Genomic DNA, 20,363 nt, shown 5'->3' on the forward strand with positions numbered 1-20,363 from the left:
ACATCAATGTTTTAATGGGATGCACGCACCCCCCACACCCCAAAAAAAAAAAAAAAACAGCCAGTCTGAAAATAAGCCTGGCCGCATTTGAGACAACCTGACTCACTTGATCGATTGCTCCACTTGTGAGATTATACTGCGGGGCAGAGCGAAACAGATTCACTGTTAAGCATTGAACAGAATGAGCTGATGTTTGTTGACATGGGAGACGTCCTTTAATAACAGACAACAGAGTCTCGTGGGTTTTTTTGTCCGACGCCCATCTCATATTATTACCTCCACTATGACTAGTTGTCGATGTGGTGTAATCGATACGGACCTGCGAGTAAGGATAAAAAAACAAAACAAAAAACACATCAAACAGCCCCTGCAACTCTGAAGAAAACATACAAAGCTGCATAACAGTCACAAATACTGCATTTATCGTACAGGTACACTACAAATGATGTGTGAATGCTGAGATATGGTCATAATTCATAACGGTGGAATATAACAGTTAATACAGGACAACATAAAAAAATTATGTGAGCGGCGTGGGAGAGGACAGAAAAATGAATTGGATTGGATGCTGAGATGCAAAGTCAGATATTGTATTTAAGAACCGTGAGGGCTGCATTTACATGATATTGTTTGAGTGGCACAAATACGCTTTTCACACAGCACAATTTTAGCCCAACGTTATGGGAATAACCTAATTGTTGTTAAATGCATCGAAACAAACAGCGCAGCAACTCTAACTCAAAAGTACAGAGAAACACGAAAATTTTGAATTATTTATGTAAAAATACTGTGATACTCAATATGGCCGTTAAAATGTTAAAAAGGAAGAGAAAGAAACATCAGCCGGCACAAAAATAAAAAATAACATTTAGATTGTGTTTATGGTCCTGTTTAAAAAATATAAACAAACATTTTGTAAAAGGATGATTTCTTAACGCCCCTGTAAAGCTAATTCAGAGAATTGCGACTTCGATACAACTACTTGGCCCACTTCTACCACTACAGCAAGAAGTTAGCTACTGAAACTAGCTAGCTAGCTTGCTATGCTTACACCCCCAAAAATTAATCATCTCTGGATGCCGAGATAAAAATGACCAAATGTTACGTATTTTGTGTTACTCCAGCTATCGTAATTTGTTGGGGCGCAAAACATTGTGTTGAATTAATTAGCGGGAAGTATATGTTCAATATCTGTCATGTAGTGTGAGCCATGAATGACGCGTGCCGCCCTCTTTAATAAACAGCTCCCGAAGCGTCTCCATTTTGTGGACCTACAACACCGACAACATTAAGCGAAGAGGTGACACAGCGGACAAGCTAGCCGGCCATCCGCGGTGACCGGAAGCCTGTTAGCTCTCAAACTAGCTAGTTGTTAGCGCCTCTCGTCAATGCGTGGAAATCTCTTAGATAACGACTCTGTGGTATAAATTCCAGCCAACGGAGGGTTTAAGAAAATATATTTTCCTGGATTAAACGTGTATGGATGTGTAGGCGTTTGAAAGATTTGTGGTACTTGATTGACAGTCGAGCATGGTTGTTTTAGCAAACACACCCATAGCAGAAGCTAATTTTTCACAATTTTGAAGCCTCCTTTTATATACTTGACCCAAAGACAAAACAAAATAACATTCAAATTTAGCAGAGTTCTTACCAATACACTTGTCTGTAATGTGTCAAATTTACAAGACATGTTTATTTTCTCTTTACAGGGACGTTAAGAAAGCTGTACATGTAAACAAGACAGGAGCAATAAACCGGATTTAGTTTAGGAAGTCAAGTGAAACATTATCTTTACAAAACCCACTCATCTAAACAAGGTATTCAGATAAATATTTCATTTACGGAATATGAATTAAGCAGAGAAATTCACCTGTTTTCATCCATCTCAGGTGGCGGCCATTTTGTCCTGTACTGCCACTTGTTGTTGACTGAAAATGACATCACGGTGCCTCAGGGTTGATCCTGCGACGATCACATGACCAAACACAGAAAACAGGTGAGCCGTCGTGAGGTCGTTACCTGAGCCCTTAGGCAGTGTGATGTCATTTGCCGTCGACAGCAGGGGGGGGGGCGGTATAACGTCAAAATGGCCGCTCCTGAGATGGATAAAACGGGCCGACTTTTGCGCTTAATTTATACGACGCAAGTGAAGTGTAATCCAGAATTTTGTGTTTAGACTCGAGGGGCACATATTGCCAAGAAAATGTACGAATTGACTTCACCTTTAAAATGATGGCGCTCCTATTAAAAGGAGAAAATAGCCGTACTCTCGTTATTCACACATCCAGCCTGTGCTCAATTGCAACAAACATTTGACGTTCCTGCTTAAATGGAAAATGTCATTTAAAAAAAAAAACTTCTCACCAAGACAAATGTTATCGCAATCACACCAAAGGCTACTAAAATAAATGCCACCCCTCATCCAGTTTTCATGAAAACACTCCCCTTTTGTAGTGTCTGCTGGACGTATATCGGCGAGTGACTAATAGCCCGTCTGAACATGTTAATAGAGCAGATGACACCTTTCATTAGCACGGTGACTAATGGCGCAACCCGCAACCCATACGTCCCAACTCCAGGTTTTAGCGCAGATATTCCTCACATTTTTGCTATCGCGGTTGCCATATTGACCCGCCACAATCCAATATATGATTCATTTATTTCACACATAATGATACATGGCTAGACAACTGTACACATTATATCAAACTAACAAAAATAAAGAAATACATAGTTGAGAGCGCGAGAAGCGCAAATGGCATCGAACATATGAAAGTTACACTGTAAAAATGCAGTTCTTACAATTGTCATACAACCAGACATTGTTATTATTGATATACTGTACATTTCCATTCACTCTAATCGTCCCGGGTCGGATGCTCGATCCCTTCTCCAATGCGGCTGCAGAGAGACGTCGAAAACGTCATGATGATGGCGTTTTATGGCATGATTATAAGTCACCATGGAGCAAGGAGGTCATGTCAAATTCCTGGCTACGGATCTGCTTGAAATAACACATATAAGTCAACACTTTATTGAAGCCGTACAGGGTCTTTGCATGGGAATCGCGCTCCCTGTTTGTGAAACATTAGTCGGAACATTATGGCATTGTCAGAATTGATACGATTCAAATACCAAGTAAGCTGGCTGTTACAAAATACACAAAAAAAAAAAATTGTAATGAGTACTACTGAAGCAACAGACAGAAGTTTGTCAAACAGAGATCTGCGTTTACTGCACTACAACCTAAATAGACTTGAAGCCAATTCAAAGATTCACAATGAGTGTTGCAATTGAGCCCTTATGTTCTCTGAGAAGTAGCCAAACTGAAAACATGTATCATAACCAACCTCCCCCCCCCCCCCCCCAATCTCGGGCCTCCTCGTTATTCGCACAGAAACAAAACTCTAGCGGCGTATGCATCCACCCCAAAATATCTCTGCGTCGGAGTTTGCGATGATACATATTTAAATGAAAATATATTTATATAATTTGTGGATTTTTCACAGTAGTTTGTACTGCACTGTACCTTTTTGTCCATCTAGTTCTGCCTACGTTATTGTCACCTTGGGGAAGTCTGTTTGAGTCACTTCAGAGCAAGTGTGGCTTCTTTTTGAGAAGAAAAAAAAAATGTCTCTCGGATTCCATATCTCCGTTATCTCTGCCATCTTCAAGCGTGGTAAGTACGAGTGTGCGTGTCTTCCGTCTCTCCGGGGCCAACAATGATTTAGAGGCCGGTTACTCCCAAAGACTTGTTTTGTTTGGTTTTTTTCCCTTTGACAACACGGTTTGGAGAAAATGCAAAAAAAACCCCATTTGCTTTGGCACAGATTTACATTGTAGCAAAAGTCCATTCCTCGATCTCCTTGGCCATGAGCGTTACGACAAACACAAGTGGCCCACTGTGGTAATCCTTGGCTCAGCACACCATCACGGACGAGTCTTTGTGTTTGTGTGTCGCCATGTCCCGTCTATCCCGTCTATCCCGTCTATCCCGTCTATCCCGTCTCCTGGTGTAAAGTCAATGCACTCTAGTGTCAAATCATTCCGAGCATAAACTCAACATGAATCCCCTTCTCTGTCCCACCGGTGCTTTTAGATCTGAGTCTCCTGGACATTTTCCTTTGAGTTACCCTTGAAGAGAAGCGGCTCCATTTGGGGGTTCTGGTTCTGGCCCATGAAACCTTTAATGGATCCGTGTAGGCCCATGGTAGGCATCGGGAGAGACATCGGCAGAGGCGGCGACATTGAACTCGGGTTGGCGTTGGTGCCATTTCCCGAGGAGACCAGCAGATTGGACGTCGAAATAGGGACAGGGGTGCAGGAGATGGGGATCTCCTGGCCTTGCTGGATCTTGTGCATTCCTCCCGATCCCATTCCGTCGGGACCGATACTAAGTCCCATCACGTTGTTGTTGAAGTGATGAGTCTTGTAGTAATGGTTCAACGTATCAGAGCGGCCGATGTTGGGCAGGTTGACTATTTCCGGATGATGCATCCTTAGGGTTCCTTCTCCGCCGCTGCCGGTATTCATGGTGGACCCGCCTGAGATGCCGCTTCCTGCGCCGGCTCCGATCTCGTCTTCCACGTTGACGATTTCAATGGCTCTGGCCGGGCCGTGGTGCTTGTGCAGCTGGTGCTGCTTGCGGAGCTTATAGAAGACCACCAACATTACGGCCGCCATAAACGTAATGGCCACGAAGCAGCCAATGATAATCTTGGTGGTCTTCATGACATCGTCCAGGCCGGGGATGTTCGTTACATCAATTAGGGACACAGTCACTGCATTATCCGTGGCTCGGTTTGCTCGCGGGGACAGCGAGGAAAGTGAAGAGAGAGACGGGGTGATAGTGATGCCATCTAAGACCCCTCTTTCAACAGTAGGATTAGGAAAATCTATGAAGGTCTCATTGATGTACTGTCTTGCCGAGTTCTTATCGTCCCCTCCTCCCACCGTCTCAACGGTCTCCACGGTGACGGTGGTGAAATAGCTGTAGCTGTTGCTGGGATCGGAGGCGGACACGTTGAGCACGGCGGTGGCGGTGGTGTTGCCGGCCGAGTTGGTCACCATGCACGTGTACTGCCCGGTGTCCTGCACGGTCACGTTGGTGAAGTTGAGCGTCCCGTCGTGGAGCACCGAGATCCTGACGCGGTACGATCCGTGGGTCATCAGGGTGCCGTTCGGAGTGAACCAGTTCACGGAGGTCATGGAGGTTCCCGTGCGGCATTTGAGCTCGGCGGCCATGCCCTCTGTGACGTTGAGGTCGGTGGGCGGCTCCACAATCACCGGGGCGTAACAGGTGAAATGGCTCTGATCCAGTTCGCCGATGTACTTGCCCTTCAGGCCCGGCGGTGCGTGGCATCGGGCGCAACACGTGGTGTTGCTCGGGACCGTTTCTTTAAGCCACCAGCTGAGCCAAAGGACGTCACAGTTGCACACCCACGGGTTGTGATTGAGATGGACTCTCTCCAACTGGTGCAAAGGCGTGAAGAGGTCGTGAGGCAGTGAATGAAGTGAATTGTGTGATAGGTTGAGCTCCTCCAAGTTTTTGAGGTCATCAAAAGCGTTGCGTTCAATGACTGACACTTTGGAGTGCATGAGCCACAGCTTCCGAAGTGACACGAGGCCCTGGAACGATCCCGGCCGGACGATTCCCAACTGGTTCCCTGACAACTCCAGCTCCTCCAGTCGCACGAGCGGGGTGAGGTTGGGGATGTCCTTCAAGCCGCACATGCCGAGATTCAAGAAGCGCAAGTTGACCAGACCTTCGAAGGCCGCCTCTGAGATGAAATCCAGTTTCCTGAGTTCCCCGAGATCGAGGCGGCGTAAAGAGGGGACGCGGTGAAAGGCGAACGCCGGCAGCGTCTCGATGGGGTTGTTCCGTAGCCATAGTTCCCTTAGCTTGCTGAGGTACTCAAAGGCCTGTGACGGTACCACGGTGAGACGGTTGTCAAAAAGCTCCAGCGTGTTGAGGTTCGGCAGCCCATTGAACGCTCCCACCTCGATCTGCCGAATGTGGTTCTTGGAGAGCTGGAGGATTTCCAGATGCCGCAAGTGCTTAAAGGTGTCAGACTTGATCACCTGGTGTGGAAAACAGAAACACGGAGGCATGTTTTGTAGCACCTCCTGTCAAAACATATGAACCGAGCACCGATGCGACGTCGCGCTCACCTGAATTGTGTTCTCTTGTAGATTGAGGTATCTTGTGTTTTCGGAAATACTGTCCGGGACTTGATCGAGGGTCTTCCTGGTGCAAATGACACGGCTCGCTTGATTGGAGCAGCTGCAGGGGACCGGGCAGGGGGGCGCTGCCTCTGTCAGCTGAGGTCCATGGTTGTGGAACCACAACAAAAGGTGGACCAACCAGAGGAGGGGGGAAGGGGTGCAGGGGCTGGTCACCATGACAACACGCATGGCAACTGAGTCATGACCCGCCCCTACTGCTGTATGATGTTATAAATCGCCTCCTAACAGGGGACTTTAAGTGCTTCTTTTTATGTTCATATTTTTATGCTCTTTTCCTCCTTCAAGTCGACCGATTAATAATTTAGAAAGACGGGTGTGATGTTATATTAAAGACTCTATCATTAATAGATCCTTATTTTACTTTGCTCATGCTTCTTTGACTACCAAGCACCTTGTTCTTCCTTGCGTGTCATTTTAGGAAAGCATGTCCTTTTTTGTTCCCGTGACAAATATTAGTATAACATTTTATTTGGGAGGGATTTCGCTCCGGAAAGCGTCTTCTCTGCGGAGGTTGTTTGTTTCTTCTCACTGTGGAAGGAGGGCCGGGGGTGGGGGGGGGGGGGGGGGGGGGGAGGAGAAGAGAGAAAAGGAGAAAAAGAAAGAAAAGAGGTCAAGTCATGCACAGTGCGGTAGCTTTGAGATATTAGCCTAACACATTCATGCAAGGATGCCCAGGACGGAATTTAATTATGAAAATATGACAATGTCCTGTTGCTGGAGACAAGCAAGGTCAGGCTTTGACTTGTGAAGAAGTGTCTTTCAGATTGTGGCCTACCCGTAGCACAGCGAGACAGTAAGCTGCCATTTTCTTGAACTTAGCGTCGTCTGAAATGGCCGCAAAAAAAAACAGCTGGTTGCCGCGTTGTAGTCGTTCGTCCCTGGAGATCGAATCTAAATGTTCGTCTTATTTTTATTCAAGTAGTCCAGAAAATGTCCTGCTTTAGGCTGCTAATATCTATAACTAGTAACCAACTAGTAAAGTGTACTCTAAACTTTACTAGGTTTTAGACTGTTTAGAGTGAAATCTATTTTGTGAAATTTACTGTGTAAAGTGCGCATCAGGGGTTCGGGGGATTTAGAAATGGGCATAAAAAATGCTGAGTGAAAGAGAAGCGGGTATAACCCTGGACCACATCACTGGCTGGTAGTAGAAATGTATGCCATATTTTTCAGACCATTAGGCACACTCGATTACAAGGCGCAGTCTCAATGAAAAGGTCTATTTTTGGAAATGTCCATATATAGGGCGCACCGGGTTATAAGGCGCATTGCTGAACATTTAAGAGAAACAAACCATGCTGCAAATAAGTCATATTTTATTTGAGTTCAATTCTAGATGTAGCCCTATTAAGATTGTATTTTTGCCAATACGTCGCCGTTTGTATCGTATTTTTCCAGAGATGGATGTGAAAGTAAATTTGGAGGAATTTGAATGAAAGATGACAAACTGAAAAGCTGGCATCCATATTCAAGGCACACCCGATTATAAAAGCGCACTGTCGATTCTTGAGAAAATGTAAAGGATTTTAAGTGTGCCTTTATAGTCCCCCCCAAAAAAACGGTACATACTGTTTGAAAGATTATTTTGCATGACAGGGAACGAAACGATGTGGGGCCCCCGCAAGATGAATCCACATTTAAGGTCACTGCGGCGATTCTTGCAATCCATCATAATAGCAAGAACACAACACGATTAACGAGTTAACAAATGGTACCCTCAACGCAGTACTGGCAATTAAGTTCTAATTATTATTGACCGCATGCGCTGTGTGCAATAAGCCAACACGCAATTAGGCCTCGCGCTGAAGCTGATGAACCAAACAAGACATTCGGGTGAGACCCGCGCCGCCGATATGCATCCCCGGCAAAAAGTCATTGCCCTTGCTTGAGAGGCCGTCGTGCACTTTTTTTGGGGAAACAGAAAACGCCTGCAAGCATCAGCAGACTCACTAAATTTAGAATCGCCCGGGCTATTATTTCCCCCTCACGATAAGAGCCGAAGCGCCTCGTCGTCTTCGAGACATTACGACTCCCACGATCGCCGTCCTCATACAAGCCGGCCATGTTGAATATACATTACAGATGCACATATTTTACTCTCTAGCAAACGGTGCTTTTGGCACGCTCCAATGGCGGCGTTTTTTTTTTTGCGTCTCCTCTCCTATGCGGCGGCGACGCATGGGCTCCTAGAAACACGGTTGCCGTGGCAACCTGCTCACTCACCATCTTGTGTTTTTTTTTTTTTACTGTCCAGCGCCCCGTTCTACATTATTATATTTAGCGGCGCTTGATGAGCGCTTGCCACTCGAAAACGCATAAACGAGCTCCGCTGCGCTTAAATGTCACATACAATCAACGTATGTATTCATATATTATGCCTGCGTTTAAGGCGGGACGATTGCGAAAGAATCCAAATGAGTTTATGGATCCTCATGATATCTACAAGGTCAACGTCAGTCTTTGTGGAATAAAACATAGCTGAGAATTGTTATAGCAGCTATTAAGGAAATTCATGAGAGAGTGCGTTTGCTAAAAATAGACTTTTTTTTTTTTTTTCAGATGCTCTGCACATCCCACAGATTTTCTCACACTCTCGCCCTCATACAGGCACACATTGTATAGAACCACACCAACTGTCAACAACAACAACTGATACACAAATAGAGGCGCGAGTATGTAATTGCCCTTTTTTTTTGCTGCTTTCGCAGGCAACCGACACTTTGTAATACGACAAGTTGATCCAAAATGGAGGCTAAGATCGAGCTTTATTTATATTTTTGAATTGATTAAAGGAATGCAATTTAACAGATATGATATTCTGGGTTATGAAATAGCTAACCTAGCACTCGATCCAAAAGGAGCTCAAGTCAATGTTGGGTTATTTCAATAACACTATTAAAAAAATAATAATAACAATAATAATTTTTAAGAAAAACCTACATATCCCAATATAGCATTTTCCCATATTTTTTCTTCTTCTAATTTCTAATGACTAGTTCATGATCATAAAACGGCCATTAGAGGGCGATGTCACAAGTATCGATACTTTGAAATACGGATGAATTTATACTCTGTACATTGAGTTGAGGATTATACACAGCATCTAACAAGGGGTAAAAACTAGAATATTAACAGGTTAATATAAGAAATGAAATAGTTGATTGCTAAAAAAAAATTACATTCAATTTACAACTTCATTAGGCTACAAAAACAAAACTGTCAACCCAACCCAACGGGTGAAAATAATTGACTTAACATCGGGTTAGAAAAACATTTGAGCATATTTTAGTGTGCGTCTGGTTTTTTGGTAGGGATGGTGGTCGATCCTGGTTTTCGCCGCCCTCTTGCGGCCGTTATAAGATTAGCGACTAGAAACGAGAAGAACAGAAATTTGTTATCATCGTCGCGTCCTTTGAAGGGAAAATGCATGCATGCAATTTCTTTAAAAATGATCAGCCATCGTTTTTGCGGAATTTTTATGGATCAAAAGTCAAAATGTGTTTTTCCTTTAGGAAAGAAAAAACAAAAAAAAAGGCTGTACTGTATATGATTTCCTATACTTGAATGCTCTACCACACACGAGGGATATTTAAGCGGCTCTGGTTGGTATGCGATTTCTTTCCACAGCCTTGGGGGAGCAAAAACACATTCACATGTTAAGGACCATACAAGGTAACAAACCTCTCACTGTGCGGAGAGAGAGAGAGAAAGAGAGAGAGAGAGAGAGAGAGAGAGAGAGAGAGAGAGAGAGAGAGAGAGAGAGAGAGAGAGAGAGAGAGAGAGAGAGAGACCTTGACACTGAAAGCCTGTTGCCTTGACATGCCATCCTCAATCTCTTCACCATATGAGGCGAATTATATCTCATGAGATGCTCTTCAGGTAATAGAATATTACACCGAGTCATTTTTTTTTTTCCCGAGGGGGGTTGTTGAATCATGACATTGCTGACACATGTGCATTTTATTTATTTACCCCCCACCCCCACCCCCACCAATTCTCAACAGTGTATTTCCCTGTCTTTTTATTTTTTATTTATCTTTGTTGCTCTTTGGTGTTGAGAGCAGATTGCAACAATGTCGGTATTGATTATTCGATCAGGCCTGAGAGAGCGCTCAGTCGTGAAAAGACAAATTAGCTGCAAGCTGCTGACCAATTGCTACAAACCAATCACGCCGTGATTGTATCAAGCCTTTCCACAACACAGTCGTTAAGCTTTATGAAGAGGAGAGGAAGGGGGTGAAAAAAAAAATAAAATAGTGCGAGTTGTTTGTGGGAGGGGGGGTGGGGGGGGGTATCTATCGGTGGGGGTGTTTGGTTCATGCCAGGCCCTGATGAGATGATGGTGTGCATGAACACAAAGCGACACAGGTGCAGCAGGGCCAACATCATCTACTGTAACTATGACAACACTAGATTGATTCAGGACGTGGGAATCGGGGTGGGCAGAAATGCCGTTTCATGGCAAATGATGAGAAAATAAAAATGAAAAAAAATAAAAAATAAAGCTGACTGATGGAACAGAATGGCCTTATTCATCTATGCAGCTGCGCACCTTCCTCTGGAACGCAATTGAAATTCTGAATAGGCCTAATTCTGCACATGCTGCATTACAAAATGGCTTGCACCCATTCGCGCTTAATGACAACTGCACCCACAACCCCCCACCCCCACCCCCCTCCACCCCCAACTCCATCCACCTTTTCTTTAAAGGCAACGAAACGTGCTTACGTAATATGCTTTTTTTATTTCACCCCGGCTTTACATGTGACTTTATTAATTATTCACTCCTTCTAAATTGTCATGTATCTTTTGCGTCTCCTGCACAATTTTGCCACCTGATAGTCATCGTCGGATGTGAGCGCGCACACGCACGCCGCGGAAAATGTAATCACCGCGACCGGCCATTTCATCCTCCTCCTCCTCCAAAATGTACACACACCTGCACAAACATGCGCTTACCTCGAGCGTTGCGGAGTCTTAACGTCGATGTTTTCCCTTCAACATCCTCATCAGCGCTCGCTCGCTCTGTCTGTCTGTCTGTCTGTCTGTCTTCCCCTCCCGCACCCCCACTTTCGCCCCCCTCACCCAAAAAAAAAAAAAAAATGGATTGGCTTGTCTCTCGGAGCTGAGAGCTGCCCTCTTCTTGTTCCGTCTTGTCGGCTATTCCGCAGCGCCAACGCAACGCGGGGGTCCCGCACGGCGGTGGAGGAGGCGGCGGCGCTGGCGATGATTGCGCCTGACAGACGAACACAATCCACGCCGACGGGCTCGCGACGAGACAACAAAAAAAAAAAAAAATGGAAACGAGAGAGGGGGGAAAATCAGTTTAAAGGCCACTGGGAGACGATGATGTTAGTATGATCACATTGAATTGAAAGGGGACGAGGATGCACGCGCGCGCGTCTGGTCATCCTTGGAGAAGGCGCGCATGCAGGCTGCGCACAAGGGTTTTTTTTTTTTCCTTTCGGTTTTTTTTTTTTCTCTCTCTCTGGCGTCTGTACGCACATTTCGCATCTCGCCCTCTGTGAATCCCACTAAGAGCAGCTTAAGATGCGCCTCTCGTGGCTACACCTGCAGTCATGGAGCCATTGAAGCACTTCATCCGCATGAGTTGTCCTGTAAAAAGAGCATGATGCTGACACATATTTTAGTCATGACTCAGTATATGGAACACATAAGGACAAGTTGAGGCTCTCAGCGAGCAAACTGCCAAGATTAGAAAGTAACTTTTGGATGACTTGATTTATGACTTTAACCCAAAGTAATAACTACACAAAATTGTACAAGCGCCATTATTTTTTAGCATTTTGGATAAAACTGTACATGTTAGTGTAGTTCAAAAGAAGGGCTGGACGATGCGGTGCCATTTTATTATTATTTTTTTCCCACGAACCTAAGGAATGGCCCCTGCACAGCAAAATGAATCAATCAACATCAGTGTCAGGAGTCATGCACTCTGAATACGATTGGGTCAAAAATGCATCAAATTGGGTCAAAAATGGACCAACCCAACTTTTTGAGTTACTCAACAAATGAAACTAATGATCCACAAAGCAACCTCATTTTTTGTGGTTCCAACTTTTTTCAGTTAATTGAATGACCCAATTGTATTTGGTCAAAAATGAACTGACCCAACTTTTTGAGTTATTTAATCCAAAAGGTTGGGTCAAATTAAATAACCCACAAAGCAACCCATTTTTGGCCAGTTATTCTTTTGACCCAACTTTTTGGGTAAAATGAATAACCCAATTCAACTGGGTCGAAAATGAACCGACCCAACTTTGAGTTATTTAACCCAAAAAGATGGGCAAAATTAAGTTGTTAACCCACAAAGTAACCCAATTTTTGGGTTGTTTTGCGGGTTATTCATTTGGCCCAACTTTTTGGGTAAATTGAATAACCCAATTTAACTGGGTCGAAAATGAACTGACCCAACTTTTTGAGTTATTTGATCCAAAAAGATATGTAAAATTAAATTAATAATCCACAAAGTAGCCCAATTTGTTTTGTGGGTTATTCATATGGCCCCTTTTTGACCCAATTTAGGTTATTATTGGCCCAACTGTTTTTAGAGTGTGTCTGAACACAATGTTTTTTTTTAATAACCTGTCAAGTTTGATTCTTGGAATCAATGTTGATTATATTCATTATTTTCACACCATAGCAAGCATACGACATGACTGAGAAGTTATTTTTGAGCACACCATACACACATTTCATGAAATAAAATACATACATCACAATAAAAGCAGGAACAAACGACATTTTGCTCGCTACTTGTATTTTTATCTACTGTGCACACAGTATATTTATTTATTATCTATTTTGGTTGGTCAGCCAGACTTGTCATGATTGTTTTAACTCATAGTGATTTTTCACCAAGCAAAATCAGCCAGGCAGTTTTCAAAGTGACTCATTGACATGAAATGTACATGGCAGAAATATATTTTTTACTAGGGCTGGGCAAGTGCAATAATCGGGTATCGGTATCAGGCCGATGTCAGCCTAAAAATGACTGCCATCAAAATATGATGCGCTGTAATGCTTTCCATCAGAAACGGCTACACTGTCAGGAAATGGGGTACCAATGGGAGTCATTTTCTGTCCCTCAAGGTACAATCTAAACTAATATACCCAACAAAGCTAATTATTGGACAAGGCAATTATTTGTCTGTCAGTGGACCAAAATGGTACAGGTACTAAGATCCACTGCAAAGAGAGAGAGAGAGAGAAAAAGAGAGAACGTATGCAATGAACAAGAGATAAAACCAAAACAGTCCATTGCGTCTATAATATTATTAAGCTGGGTGTAGTTACTGCTACAGGATTTTATGTTTATGTCATAAATAAGAGCACAGTATGAGTCAATTCCTGTCTCCATTAATGTATACCATCGGGCTTTCCTACCGCTTATCCTGTCCAGGGTCAAAACGAAAGGTGCAGTCCCGGCTTACTTGCTGGTCCAGTGGCACCTCAATTTTTGAAGACAAAGTGAAAATAAAAGAAAACAACTGTGGTAATGTGGTTGCGCAAGTGCGCACACCCTCTTATGTTTGGGGTGTGGCTGAGTTCGGAATTAATCAATCAACATCTGTCAACACCAAGCGCCTCTGATTCACCCCCAAATAAAAAAAAATCAAATCAAATATCACCTCGAAATAAAAGTTCAGCTGTTCTACTATGTTTGACTGATATTTTTGTAGGCACATCTTACAGCGCAAGGCACGGTCCGCGGAGAACTTCCACAGCATCAGAGGGATTTCATTCTTCAAAAGGGTATCAGTGAAGAGAAGGTACAAAAGGATTTCCATTGCATGAAATATACAATGGAACACGTTCCTTCTCAAGTGGATGAAATATGGCACAACAGTGACATTATGAAGAACTGGATGCGCCGCCAAAGTTCTGAAGACGAGAAGTCAACTGGTCAGGGAGACTGCCAAGAGGCCGAGAGTTTAAAAAAGTAGCAGGAATTGCTGGCAAGTACTGGCTGTTGTTTGGTGCTTCTTCATGTCTAGGCTGTGCTATCTTTCAAAAAAAAAAAAAAAAAAAAAACATCCAAGCTTGGCAACTTTTTACTAATACTTATCTCCCAAAAGCATGTGGAAGGTTTTGTAATTGTTTCGAGATTGAACTTTTTGGTCATGCTTCTAAAAGGTGTTTGGCACAAACACAAAATTGCTTATCACCAAAGGAACACAATACATACAGCCAAGCATGGTGGTGTTAGCGTCAGGCCTGAGTCACGGTAGATGGAATTATGAACAGTTTAAAAAACAAAAGGGGGGGGGGGGGGCGGGGGCAAGCAATGTTACTACAAAAACTTCAGGGGTGTGTAGACTTTTTATATCCACTATATTTGAAAGGGTGAACCATTAAAAGGAGAAGACAAGTCAAAAATAATATTACAGTAAATGGTCTATGCGCCTTCATTAGTCTAATAAATTAATCTTAAAATAAGCAGGAAAAGCATCTCAGGGGGCGGCCATTTTGTCGCGCTCTGTGTCGACTGAAATTACAGTTACATCACAGTTGCTCAGGTAGCGACCAATCACAGCTCAGCGGTTTTCCGTGTTTGATGATGTGCCGTTCGCAAGCGGAGCCGTGATTGGTCATTACCTGACAAAATGGCCGCCCCCTGAGATGGATACACGGGCAGATTTTGCCGCTAAATTCATATTCCACAAACAAAATATTAATGTCATGTAATTTTTGACTTGACTTCTACTTTAGAGGTGTCTATTTGTGAAGAATCACATAAAGTGTGTCTGTGTGCACATTTGCCACATTCCCCCTTTTCACTGTCTTCGCTCCGTCCCAACCCGCACTAAAAGGTCAAAGGACGCAGAAGGCCGGTTATGCTTCCCAAAGACCCCCAAGATATGCCCCGCCTCCCCTCGCCTTTCCTCCTCCCCCCTCCCTTATGCACTTCCCCCTCCCTGTGAATGCCGTAGTGAGCATTGTTCACGAGCGCTGGCTTTTTGCTGAAAGCCGCACAGCAATGAGGTCTCTGTGCCTTTTTGCCCCCCCCCTCTCTCTCTCTCTATTAAATTTCCAGTCACACAGCGGTGCAGAGGATATTCCTCCTTTCCCTTGTTCCCCCCCCCCCTCGCTGAAATCTCAGCTCACAATCCGGCCTGCGTCCCAACCTAGCCGCCTTTCAGCGCTCACTCTCCTCTCTGTACATCTTTTTGCCTTCCAGCATCCCTCCACCCCCCAACCCCCGGCCGCCACGCCATTTAAAATGACTCCACGCCGCCCCTGCCAATTCCCCCCCCCCCTCCCCTCCCGTCCCCTGCTTTCCACTCCGTGTCCTCACTGTGTCATTGCACATTGAATCTGATATCCCCCCCCCCCCCCCCCCACTTATGCATGTACGGCTCGTGTACTCGCAGGCACCCTTGAGCATCTGTGAGGAGAGGACGACATGGCCATGCGTTTGTTCACCATAAATAAACATCATGGTTGTATTGCTCGTGTCATCGGTACATGAAGTGCACAGAGGAGGGGATTGTCAAACAGCTTCAACTTAACGCCGCGTCGGGAGAGGAACGGGAGAGGGAGGGCGACGAGGATTTGGCAGAGACATGCTAGCGCGCCGAGACATATGTGGCATGCTGATAGCACCACAGAGGTGCAGCTCACACTGTGAAGGGGAGGTTTGGAGGGAGGGGGCCCGCTGGGTGGAGGGGGCCCGTACACACGGCCATCAATTCCAAACTCCTTGGAAAAAAAAAATGTATACATTTAGTGGCTGGCGCCAATATATGGGAGGCTGAGAGAAAAGAGTGAGGAAAAACCCTGGTGTCACAGTATCTTAGCAACTGCCTCCATCTCCTTGGAGACGGAGAGATGACATCATTTCCTGTCTGGGAGAGGAGAACTCACTTAAGTGTGTGCGTGTGTGCGTCTGTGGGTTTGAATTAAGTTGAGTACATGTTACATGTGATGCAAGATAGAGAATAGTTGCTGTCACTAAATAGTTTCCCTTAGCAGAAAAAAATAAATACTATCAAATAGAACTGAATTTAATGGAGGCATATTGCATTCACTTGGGGGGAAAAAAGTACATTTTTCCAGATTTCATTATTTGTACATTGTTTATGGGAATATTTTAATCAGTTTTTTTAGAATATTTTTACTCTGGTTTTATTCTGTTTTTGGAAGAAAAAAAAAAAATTTTTTTTCACCTGTTTTTCTGACTCATTTGTTTCTGTTAGTTTTTTTGCTTTTAATAATTTGTGTTTTGGGGGGACAAAAATCTGTTTTGTGGATTTTTTTTCTGTGGTTTTGAATATTTTTCTGTTGGTTTTTAAAAAAAATAATAATATTTTTCAAATGTATTTTTCCCCTCTTTTGAATATTTTTGATGTTCAGAATCTTTTTTGATGTTTTTCAGAATATTTTTTTCTCTGTGTTTTTGAATAATTCTTGTTCTTTAAAAAAAAAAACTTTTCTGCTTTTCAGAATTTGTTTTCTTCTATTTTTCAGATATTTTTTTTTCTTTTTCTGGTAAAAAAAATGTTTTTTGGGGGGGGGGTTGTACTGTCTTTACTGAATTTTCCCCTTTTTTAAAATATTTTTTTTCTGTTTTTCGGGGGGGAAATATGTTTCAAGGATTTTTTTCCTGTTTTTTTTGGGAGTAAATTTGTGTTTGTCTGTTTTTGGATATATTTGTGTTGTTATTTTAAAAAATCCAAGCAAAGATACACCCCCCCCCCCCAAAAAAAATTATATATATATATATATATTTTATCAAACATATATACGTGAAGATTCCAAAACACAAAGCTGCACAAAAATCTTCATAAGATTGTTTTTTGTTTTCAAATTTCAGTATGAAGAGGGCCTTGCTTGCAGCCTTTAAAACATTGTTATCCTTTACTTCCCTCTTGTGGTTAAAAATGAGAATTGCAATCACCCTCAAGCCACTATTACAGTATTTGTTTTATATTTTTCCAATCAAACAACTTCAGTTGAAGTCATCTTCTTTCACTAAAATGTGATGATGCAGTGAGTATTATTCTCACATAAGACATTATACTCCCAATAGGAACAATTGCAGTCATTTCATTGGTAGACAGAATTTACATTTGAGGTATCATAATATTATTATAAATGACATGCGGCTCGCCATACAAAGAGACATTATGTGAAATATCTAACAAGGGAGCGAAATAAAGGTCATGCCACAATGATAACTGAATGTGTAAGTCTCCCAAAGGGATTCTGGAGGCAAATCTCCAGAGTCAGCAGAACGCAGTGAGGGCATTAAACACACATTATAGAGATCAGCATATGATTTAGAAAGAAATCCCAAAGGAGTTGGACATGTTTCATAGATCAGGCTTCTGCAGAATGATTAAAGAAAAAGAAAAAAAATCAATGCGTGCACTGGACGATGTTTCTTTTGAGATGTCTTTTCATGTGGAATTCTTCCGCTCAATTATTTTTTATTATTTATTTATTAAAATTATTTCATAAATAATAATCAATCCAAGGGGAGTTAAGCATGACAGACATGATGGATGATAAAAGAAATGTTTTAAGGCAAAATGCTGAAAATGACTGAGCTTTTCAATAAAAAAAACACAAAATTAACTATTATGTCACTTTTTAAGATCTAAATATACACTATATAGATATACCGTGTACACAAACGACATACTTATAGTGACAGTCACAAAGGAGCATTATTACGTTTAAGGCAGAATATTGGATCTCATTGGTTGAAGGTATACCTAATAATATATTGGCCTGTAAATGCATGCATTTCATTATTAACGTCAATTAGTGTCCCGCTGCGTTCAAAATCTGATTCGCTCCACAAATGTATTGCATTATCCGTATCCAACCGGTAGGTTGCGCCGTTGTTGCGGCTATTTTTCCCCACATCATGCAGTCATATTATGATATTAAAGTCAATGCTTTACACGTGACAAAAGGCCATATTTTAAGTAAGTAAAGAATTTGATTGATTTGTAAATATTTTGTGTGCGTGCGGAAATAAGTGATTACTAACTTCCGGTATTATAAACATCGGCACCTGCGAGAGGGTCGCACCAACAGATACTAGATGCATTTTGTGCAGCGTGGTGGTCCCCCTTGGGTTCCATTTATGAGCTCAAGAGAGGCAGTCAATGAAAGAGCTTGCAGGGGTGTTGGCTTTTTTTACGGAGTGGGCGTGAATTGTTTCTGCAAAGAAGCCATCGCTCATCAAATCTGCGAGGTGAAGTTGCGCGCATCATCTGTATCGGAGTGGTGACACGACCCCCCCCCCCCCCCCCCAATCGCCCATGTCCCCCTCCTCAGGCCTCTCTTAGTGCTGACAAACGAGCTGAGCCGCTGGCACAGTGGCCAGCAAGAAAGAAAAAAAAAAGTGGCTTTTGCAATTCGCTACGAGACAAATGAGCGATATTGCAGGGAAAAAAAACACACTACTTTTTGTCAAGAGCTGAGGTCGGTATAAAAATAAAAATAAAATTCAAAACTTCTATTGCTTTTTATTATATATGCATTCTAGCATTTGGTCCAAAACTCACCAGATTGCGCTGATTTTTTTCTTTTCAATAAGTGTTTTATATTTAATACAGAGTCATATGTCTAGCTGCATCTGACTGTAAAGGAAATAAATAAAAAGTAAAGTACAAGACTGTAATTGTTAAAATAAAATAATTAGGGTTTTTTTAGCAGCACAACTTTTTTTTTTCCTCAAAAAGGTGTTCAACATTTTCTTGTGACATTAAAACGGGTTTCCCGACTTTTAGAATAAAATAAATGTGTGTATGAGAGTATGTCAGCAGTAGTGTGAGAGTGTTTTACAAATGTGTATGAGAGTGATTTACTAGTGCCTATAAGCGTGTTTCAGTAGTGTGTATATGTTTCAGTAGTGTATGTAAGAACATTTCAGTAGTGTTCGTGAGAATGTTTCAGTAGTGTGTATAAGTATTTCGGTAGTATGTGTGAGAGTGTTTTAAAAGTGCGAATGAGAGTGATTCACTAGTGTGTACGAGTGATTTACTAGTGATTAAGAGAGTGTTTCAGTGATGTGTATGTGTTTCAGTAGTGTATGTAAGATAATTTCAATAGTGTGCGTGAGAGGGTTTCAGTATTGAGATATTATGTGTATGAGAGTGATTTAATAGTGTGAGAGCCTTTTACAAGTGTGTATGAGTGATTTACTAGTGCATATGACAATCATTTCAGTAGTGTGTCTGAGAGGGTTTCAGTTGTGTGTGAGAATTTTCAGTAGTGTGTGTTTCAGTAGTGTGCATGAGTATTTCACTAGTATGTGTGAGACTGTTTTACAAGTGTGTATGAAAGGGAGTTACTAGTGTTTCTGAGATTGCTTTAGTAGTATGTATGAGATTTTTTCAGTTTGCATATGACATTATTTCAGTAGTGAGTGTGAGAGTGTTTAACAAGTGTGTACAGAGTAATTTACTAGTTGCGTATGAGATTGATTGACTAGTTGTGTATGAGAGCATTTCAGTGGTGTGAGAGTGTTTTACTCTTGTGCATAAAGTGATTTACTAGTGTGCATGAGAGAATTTTAGTAGGGTGTATGAGATCATTTTAGTGGTGGTCGTGAGAGTGTTTTAATAGTGTGTATGAGAGCAAGAAATGTAGTCGTTTTTGTGAATGTGTTTCAGTTGTGCTTATAAGAATGTTTCAAGTATGTGTATGAGCCAATTTCACCTGTGCTCATGAGCAAGACTAAATTAGTAGCGTTTCTCAGGGTGTTTGTATGTAATCCTAAATGATGTCCCTTATGATGATGTCATAACGGCTTTTTTTCCCACATAACATTACAATCTTCTTCATGCTACATTACAACTTTTGTCTTTTTCTCGTGTGACTCCTCTGTAGGAGTCAGAAAATAGGAAAGTGTACCGCAACGTCGCCTACCCAAGTGGTTACTGCCCGAGCAATTTTTCTCATATAAAACCGCCACTGGGACTTTGCAGTCTGTGATAGCTGAAAATAAACCATATGCCCTGTGAACCAAACTCAGGGTAAACTGATTTAAAGCTTCAATGTCCCTGATAAAAAAAAATAAAAAATAAAAAAAACAAGCAGAAAACACAAGCTTGCACACTCAGCAGAGGTGATTATAA

At 42.4% G+C, this 20,363-nt stretch overlaps 1 protein-coding gene across 1 annotated transcript; it reads right to left on the reverse strand.

Annotated features, from left to right (window-relative positions):
- Nucleotides 1–2,642: 2,642 nt before the first annotated feature.
- lrrc4bb (leucine rich repeat containing 4Bb) lies at nucleotides 2,643–11,679 on the reverse strand. Its single transcript, XM_086064719.1, has 3 exons — nucleotides 11,206–11,679; nucleotides 6,172–6,774; nucleotides 2,643–6,081 (listed from the first exon to the last, which is right to left on the reverse strand). The coding sequence occupies exons 2-3, from the start codon at nucleotides 6,412–6,414 to the stop codon at nucleotides 4,096–4,098; spliced, it is 2,229 nt and encodes a 742-aa protein (XP_085920845.1). The 5' UTR covers nucleotides 6,415–6,774; nucleotides 11,206–11,679; the 3' UTR covers nucleotides 2,643–4,095.
- Between the last annotated feature and the right edge of the window lie 8,684 nt (nucleotides 11,680–20,363).

Source organism: Leptonotus elevatus, chromosome 20 (genome assembly GCF_054856555.1).
Source record: "Leptonotus elevatus isolate MCC_2025b chromosome 20, RoL_Lele_1.0, whole genome shotgun sequence".
Taxonomy (NCBI): Eukaryota; Metazoa; Chordata; class Actinopteri; order Syngnathiformes; family Syngnathidae; genus Leptonotus; species Leptonotus elevatus.